Here is an 8,857-nt window from a genome sequence, read left to right as displayed (position 1 = left end):
GACGACCAATGGTCTGTGGAAAATTTTCTTCATTTTTTTTTTTGGTTGGGCCCATGCATAGTGGTTATTTATACAGAGAAGGTCAGTCTTGGATTGATTGGAAATTTGACGACGTTGAGTTAGATGTTTCTAATATGCTAAATATTGGTAAGGATCTTTTTATGATTGGGGGAGTGGAGATAGAGAGATAAGGCCGCTGATAAGTCAGTGAGATGCGCAGGGAGCTACACAGTTGAGAGGCGGGACCAAAGAGCCAAAGCTCAACCCCCCGCAAGTACAACCGAGTGAGTACGTACACAGATATATCTTGAGGTTATCTTGAGGTTATCTCGAGATGATTTCGGGGCTTTAGTGTCCCCGCGGCCCGGTCCGCGACCAGGCCTCCACCCCCAGGAAGCAGCCCGTGACAGCTGACTAACACCCAGGTATCTATTTTACTGCTACGTAACAGGGGGCATAGGGTGAAAGAAACTCTGCCCATTGTTTCTCGCCGGCGCCTGAGATCGAACCCAGGACCACAGTATCACAAGTCCAGCGTGCTGTCCGCTCGGCCGACCGGCTCCCTTATATAGAGGATAAGAACATGGGATTCCCTTATAAACATCATAAGATGCACCATAAAGTATATGGTGCATCTTCATTCCTCCATCTTCACTTTCTCGCTTTCTTGTTCGTTCCCTGTTCGTATTTCTTCCCTCCTTCCGAACCCTCTTGGATCACGAAAATATTAGTTTGATAAAAGGCTAAAGAGCACCAGCAACAGTCATTTGTTTCCCCAGCAATTAACCTGTGTAAAAAAAAATTATCTGTCCCTACCCCTTCTCCTTTCCCAGTTTTTCTTCCCTTAACCCTTTATCTCTTCTTGTCCCCCCCCCCTCTCATTTCCTCCCTCCCTTCTCCGTCCCTACGCGCTCCCTTAATGCTTCCTTACCCTCTCATACTCAGTACTACGGATTATTATTAACATCTTTATTGACAAAATCAATTACAATTTTGCCTAATATGAGGATTTCAATTAAGTCTTATTAAAGTGAGGATAATGCTGGTATTCACTGTCACACAGGACAGAGGGTCATACACAAGACAATAGGTCTAAACTGAAGGCGGAAGAACATATATATCATGGTTACAATCAATGTTTTAATGTTTGGATATGTGAAAACAACTTTCTATTGTGCACTGCCACACAAGGGCAAAGGTGCTCCTGCAGCCTCCCCAGTGCTCCCTCTCATACTCAGTACTACAGAGGTGCTCCTGCAGCCTTCCCAGTGCTCCCTCTCATACTCAGTACTACAGAGGTGCTCCTGCAGCCTTCCCAGTGCTCCCTCTCATACTCAGTACTACAGAGGTGCTCCTGCAGCCTTCCCAGTGCTCCCTCTCATACTCAGTACTACAAAGGTGCTCCTGCAGCCTCTCCAGTGCTCCCTCTCATACTCAGTACTACAGAGGTGCTCCTGCAGCCTCTCCAGTGCTCCCTCTCATACTCAGTACTACAGAGGTGCTCCTGCAGCCTTTCCAGTGCTCCCTCTCATACTCAGTACTACAGAGGTGCTCCTGCAGCCTCTCCAGTGCTCCCTCTCATACTCAGTACTACAGAGGTGCTCCTGCAGCCTCCCCAGTGCTCCCTCTCACACTCAGTACTACAGAGGTGCTCCTGCACCCTCCCCAGTGCCTGTAGAGGACCTCTAGTGCGACGAGTCTCCAGTCTGGCCACTTTGCGTAACTCTGTTTATCTTGGCTAAGTTTCCCCGTAAAGCCACTTATAAAAGTGCGACTCAAACAGCCTACACTAATTAGCCAGCCGGGGTAATAATTAGCTAGGAATACGGTCCTTAGGAGATGGCCTTTGGTGCTCGCTTATGTTATCTAGATGGTAATTCTTCTGTGGCTAAAGACTGTAAGAATGGTTTCTGATTGGCTGGATGATAGTGAGCTTGGGCGCTGATTGGCTGGTCGAGGCTGAGATGGGTTTCTGTTCTGAGGCTGATGTTCCTATCTTCTTGAGGTTATCTTGATGATTTCGGGGCTTTAGTGTCCCCGCGGCCCGGTCCTCGACCAGGCCTCCACCCCCAGGAAGCAGCCCGTGATAGCTGACTAACACCCAGGTACCTATTTTACTGCTAGGTAACAGGGGCATAGGGTGAAAGAAACTCTGCCCATTGTTTCTCGCCGGCGCCTGGGATCGAACCCGGGACCACAAGTCCAGCGTGCTGTCCGCTAAGCCGACCGGCTCTTCCTAGTACGTGACTTTTAAATTTCCAATAAAAACATGTTAAGAGTCAGTGAAGAATTATACATTTGATAAAGTTGATAAAAAGGAACTGAAGAAGGAATGAACGCAATGGCAAGAAGGAGAGAGACAGAAGACACGAAGAAGAGATAATAGGCAACACTAGACAGGCTATTAGCGTGTGTGTGTTCCTGGTGTTTCTAGTTTGTGTTGGTGTGTTGTATTGTGTGTTGCTGGTATATAGGTGATGACACCAGCCCACACCGGCTCTCTGTTGAGGCAAAGACAGCTAGTGTGTCCCATTTGTTTGATGCCTGTGTGTTGTTTCTCTTCGTTGCTTCTCTCTCTCTGTCTCTCTCTCTCTCTCTTTCTCTCTCAGTCTATCTGGCTGTCTGTCTATCTGTCTGTCAGTCTCTCTCTCTCTCTCTGTCTGTCTGTCTCTCTGTCTCTCTCTCTCTGTCTCTCTCTCTCTGTCTCTCTCTCTCTCTGTCTCTCTCTCTCTGTCTCTCTCTTGTTCGCTCGTTCAGTGCGGGTGGTACTCTCCAGTGTGTGTCAGCGTGCATGGCTCTAAGAATGGCTTTGGTGAACGTGAGACCAGCACACACAGCATCTCGCGACACAAAGTTCTTAGTAATACGGGGAACATGACAGGACGTTACACAGCTGTAGAGCAACACAGGGAGCAACACAGAAGACAACACTGGCCCGACGCAACACTGGCAGCTGTGAAACACACCTCACCGCTCATCCCAGCGGACTACTAAACGTGATGGATTTTCCTTGTCCAGTGCCAGGCGGAGATACGCCTGTCTCGGAGGATTTTTTTCTCACTTTTTGTATAATTCTATCAGGCCTTCGCCAGTAGAGTGACCCCGGTTATAATGTCTAAATAGTCTCAATATTCCTTGTCATATATTTGTTATGTCTTTGTAAATATTCAGTTCTTGAGGTTGAGTTATAAATGAATTTTTTTTCATATATTACAGTCGATTTTAGCTGTTGTTTATAATACGGGAAACCTCGCATGAAAACCTATGTAGGCATTTTTTAAACATTGTAAGCAAGTCGTATATTGACCAGACCACACACTAGAAGGTGAAGGGACGACGACGTTTCGGTCCGTCCTGGACCATTCTCAATTCGCTTGTGATGAGGAAATAGATGCAGGCAATAAATAGGCAAGAGGAGCAAAGTAAGATATAGTAGAGGGGATAGTAGTAGGAATAAGAACTGCAGAGGGCCTATTGGCCCATACGAGGCAGCTCCTATTATAACCACCGAATGAGAGGAGATAGTAATTTTTTTTTCTACCACAAACGTGGCCACACATTTACAATGCTAACCAGCATATATACATTTTCTTCTGTCCTCCATGGACAGGGTTAGAGATGTGTTAAACATATAGTTCAATGTTTTATTGAACAAGATAGTAATAGGAATAAGAAGAGGATAGTATATTGACGAATGTTTCGTGTTATTTTACTGCGGCTCAAGGAAAGTGTTGAAGAGGTTTTGACTAATGAGTTGAATTCTGTTCATATCCAAACATTTCAGTTCGTATGAACAAATCCACAAGGGCCGTGACGAGGATTCGAACCTACGTCCGAGAGCATCCCAGCTGCTCCCAGACGCAGGTTCGAATCCTCGTCACGGCCCTTGTGGATTTGTTCATTTGATGCATCACGCTATTGTGATTTCTGTGTGTAATTTCAATTCGTGTATTTCAAACTTGTGCTCCATATTAGTGTGTTTTCACACATGTTTTATTTCTCAATAGTTTTAAATTTGTATTTCAAATTATACAGACAAAATCGTCTGCATACATATAAGGATATTTCAAAATAACCATTAAAAGTTCCCTTTTATTAATCCCCTGTCGCTTATAAAAGCCCCTTTTCATGGTATTGGCTTGTTGAAATATTATTAACGATGCAATTGACGATCACAAAACACTGATCATTTTATGCGGATAATCCACAGAGAAATATGAAATGAGGTGAACGTTTCGGCTTGTTACAGCCTTTGTCAACACCAGACTGACTCGGACTCGCCAGTCAGTCTGGTGTTGACAAAGGCTTTAACAAGCCGAAACGTTCACCTCATTTCATATTTCTCTGTGGATTTTCCGCATTATTAACGATATATGATACTGAGAAAATGTACTAACAAACTTTGGTTTTTGTTTGGTTTTGTTAGTAAATGTACTAACAAACTTTGGTTCACAATCGACTTGAGAATGGTCCAGGACGGACCGAAACGTCGTCGTCCCTTCAACTCTTAGTGTGTGGTCTGGTCAACAAACTTTGGTTTTTGTTTAATATTAAATCCTGAAAATTGTGTTCACTTCATGAAAAAATTATAAAATGCTCACATATCAAACTAAATTTTAATCCGGAATATACTGCTGTGGGGTACTTAACTAGATGTACTTGTGTGGGGGGTTGAGCTACAGTTCTTGGGTCCCGAATCTCGGTTTTCATTACACACAGAGATCACACTAACGTGATGCATCAAATGAACACATCCACAAGGGCCGTGACGAGGATTCGAACCTGCGTCCGGGAGCATCCCAGAGTTGTGTAAAATCCTGGTTTGTGCCTCGGAGAGGCTACGAGATCCAGTAAGTTCAGTAGAACTTCGGTTTCAACTCTTTTTAACCCTGTCGTAGCTCAGTCGATTAAGGCAGTGTCTGGGATGCTCCCGGACGCAGGTTCGAATCCTCGTCACGGCCCTTGTGGATTTGCTCAGTTTTAAGTTGATTTGAGTACAAGTTGCCCCAAAGGCGAAGGGAGCCGGTCGGCCGAGCGGACAGCACGCTGGACTTGTGATCCTGTGGTCCTGGGTTCGATCTCAGGCGCCGGCGAGAAACAATGGGCAGAGTTTCTTTCACTCTATGCTCCTGTTACCTAGCAGTAAAATAGGTACCTGGGTGTTAGTCAGCTGTCACGGGCTGCTTCCTGGGGGGTGGAGGCCTGGTCGAGGACCGGGCCGCGGGGACACAAGAAGCCCCGAAATCATCTCATGATAACAGAAGGCGTTTAGCCGTGTCATATCAACATTGAGAGAGATATACGTACAAACGTACGTGAACTTGAGAGCTGTGTACTTAATATTCCTCCAGACTTCATCTGTTAGTGTTATTAAACATTCGCTACCTGGAACAAAAAGTTCCAAGTAGCACGGGCTATGGCGAGCCCCACCGAGACAACATGGTGCTTAGTTCCCTCGTATTCCACTTATCATATAGTGTTTCCATGTCTTCCTATAACACAAGTTGTCACCATCTATATCACAGCACGTAACGCTGCTGCCCACCTTTGCCACCATTGTGTCCAAAGGTGGGTGTACCTATGCTCACCTCAACTCTAATTGCTTCCACAACCTCTGTAATTTTCTTCTGGTTAGCGGGGACCACACTGGGGCTAATGATGATAATTTAGACCAGGAAGTAATTTTAATATATATATAATGACAATAATCACACCGATAATTAGATACAATGCTTCTTAATACTGCTTGAGTCTTACATTCATTATTCTGGAAAACATTTCAGTAATTATAATATGAATATAATAATTCTTGAAGCGTTTATACACTTCTATATTAATGAATGTGACTTAATAACAGAATATAAAAGCATTTGCTTTAATAAAGCTAATATTTCGGGTTAATTTTTTTTTAAACTAGCAAGTTTTCTTCTGAATTTCTTAAAACTTTCACCGTAAAGTATGAAAGTCACACCTGATCAATGACAGGAGAGCTGATCACTGATTGGACGAGAGGAGAGATTGGTGGTTCGCTGTTAAGTCAAGATTAGTACTTTTACTTGACTGTAATATTCCAGAGGCAACGAGATGAAAGATAAGGATGCAGAATCCTTATCTTATCAGGGTTTAAGATCCCTGAACCCTGAATGATAGAGAATAAACCAAGGAGAAGTTACGCCTGACCTTTGACCTTTGCCTTCTTCCACTCTCAAAAAAAAAATGATTGTGACCTCATTCTATAATCTATGATTGTTGATTGGTTAAAACGAGATGTCATGATTTTTATTGGCCAAAGGAGAATGCCATGATTTTCATTCCAACTTTATGTACAATGATAGCAGGTTGAGATATGAATTTGATTTGCACTTTCAGAAGGAAATAGGTATCATTGAGAGGAATATATCAGGCGAACCAATTGTTGTTAGTGAACTAGCATTAGGTTGATGTTCCATTTGGATTATATATTATAATATGATATAGTGGAATATAGTGTTGTAGGTTTGTTTAACACTAAAAAAAGCCCCGAAATCATCTCAAGATAACCTCAAGATAGATATCCATTATGTGAATGTTTGTATGTGTATTTACTATTTATGCTTGCAGGATCGAGCTGTTAGCTCTTGGACCCCGCCTTTCCAACCATCGATTGTGTAATGTAATGACTCCCTGCCTCTTTTTCTCCATCATATTTACTACAAAAATGTCTCTCATAACACACATTCCCCAGAAAGCAGCCCGGAGCAGCTGTCTAACTCCCAGGTACCTATTTACTGCTAGGTGAACAGAAGCATCAACTAGGACCCCCCAGAGCTCTGCGCCTGTTTTTGTGTAGTATTTGTTCGTGCTTGCAGGATCGAACTCTTAGCTCTTGGACTCCGCCTTACTAACCATCGGTTGTCTATATAATGTGCCGAGTCTAAGACATTTTTTCTCTCTCATATCTTCTTGAGGTTATCTTGAGATGATTTCGGTTGCTTTAGTGTCCCCGCGGCCCGGTCCTCGACCAGGCCTCCACCCCCAGGAAGCAGCCCGTGACAGCTGACTAACACCCAGGTACCTATTTTACTGCTAGGTAACAGGGGCATAGGTTGAAAGAAACTGCCCAATGTTTCTCGCCGGCGCCTGGGATCGAACCCAGGACCACAGGATCACAAGTTCAGCGTGCTGTCCGCTCGGCCGACCGGCTCCTGCTACATATATTTTTTATTTTGTCTATCTCACACAAAGAGATGCACCCATCCTGGTGCCACCTACTTTGATACTACAAAGTGCCACTAGTGTCACTAACCCCCACTAGTGTAACCCCCCCCCCTACTGTCTCCTGCCAAGATCTCTTGCTGCCATACACAACTACCATCTTGTGGACCTGCCACTCACCACCTACAACACCCACTCATCATCACAAACCACCACCTACAACTCTATCTACACCAACAAGATCCCACCTACAAGAACCACCAAGAACTAGCCCCTACAACAATCACTCACAACAACCGACCACCACCTACAACAACCACTTACAAGCACCAATCAGTACCTACAACAATCACAAGCACCAATCAGCACCTACAACAACCACTTACAAGCACCAATCAGCACCTACAATCACAAGCACCAATCAGCACCTACAACAATCACAAGCACCAACCACCACCTACAACCACCACCTACCACCACCTACAACCACCACCTACCACCACCACTCACAAGCACCAACCACCACCTACCACCACTACTCACAAGCACCAACCACCACCTACAACAAGCACCAACCACCACCACCTACCACCACCACCTACTCCAGCCTTCCCAATGGCCTCCAAAGCCCCTCATCGATAATGCAGACGATGTTTTCACTCCATCAGAGGAAAACACTTTTATTACTCTGTGATTTGCCTTCCCCGTCCCCCTCTGCAGCCTTATCTTCCCTCTTGTTATTCCCTCTTACCCCGACCAGTCACTCTGTATTCTCTTGTGGCTGTAACTCCTCTTTGCTTCACTCGCAACTGTAAGCATTCTCTTGTGGCTGTAACTCCTCTTTCCTCCACTCACAACTGTAAGCATTTGTTTGATCAATTATTAATACAGTTTCTAAGTGTAAATCTGAGGTATTCAGGATATTAATAGAGGTTATGATAAGTTTTTTCTTTAGTAAATTGTAGAATGTAATTGTATATGGTTGTGAAAATGTTGTTATTGATCTTCAGAAGGATAAACTCGCCTGATTCATTAGGTTAATTATCAAGACTGAAATCAGTGGCATAGACCAGGGGTGGGCATAGTCCAGGGGGTGGGCATAGACCAGGGGGTGGCATAGTCCAGGGGGTGGCATAGTCCAGGGGATGGCGAACTAGCCGCCCTGGACCTTCGTCTTTTCTCATTCTCTTACATTATAAATTTGGCTTCACCTTTCTTCTGTTACTAGACCCCCCCCCCCCCTCTCTCTCTCTCTCTCTCTCTCTCTCTCTCTCTCTCTCTCTCTCTCTCTCTCTCTCTCTCTCTCTCTCTCTCTCTCTCTCTCTCTCTCTCTCTCTCTCTCTCCCCCCCTCCCTCCTCTCTCTCTCCCCCCCTCTTCCTCCCTCCCTTCCCCCCCCCCTCCACACATTCACCTACAATTACTGAACAATTTCGCCCCAGCGTCAATTATCACCACCAGCTACTGATTTTGCGCTTGCCCCTGCCGCCCACACCTTGCCCCTGCCGCCCACAACCTGGCCCCTGCCGCCCACAACCTGGCCCCTGCCGCCCACAACCTGGCCCCTGCCGCCCACAACCTGGCCCCTGCCGCCCACAACCACCAACCATGCTACTCGCCGCCCATCACCGCTACCAGCTTCATGGCTCTAAACCCATCATGTCC

General features: G+C 45.3%; 1 protein-coding gene across 1 annotated transcript in view; it reads left to right on the top strand.

The window, feature by feature from the left end:
• The first annotated feature begins 1,839 nt into the window (after nucleotides 1-1,839).
• The window catches only part of LOC138357183 (serine-rich adhesin for platelets-like), a 16,437-nt gene continuing 9,419 nt past the window's right edge, over nucleotides 1,840-8,857 (top strand). Inside the window, exon 1 of the mRNA XM_069313831.1 lies at nucleotides 1,840-1,897. Within this exon, the coding sequence (XP_069169932.1) occupies nucleotides 1,840-1,897 (58 nt within the window). The remainder of the gene's footprint in view (nucleotides 1,898-8,857) is intronic.

This window comes from Procambarus clarkii, chromosome 76 (genome assembly GCF_040958095.1).
Source record: "Procambarus clarkii isolate CNS0578487 chromosome 76, FALCON_Pclarkii_2.0, whole genome shotgun sequence".
Lineage (NCBI taxonomy): Eukaryota > Metazoa > Arthropoda > Malacostraca > Decapoda > Cambaridae > Procambarus > Procambarus clarkii.
Note: the sequence above shows the minus strand (reverse complement) of the source record. Positions and strands in the feature narration are given on the sequence as shown.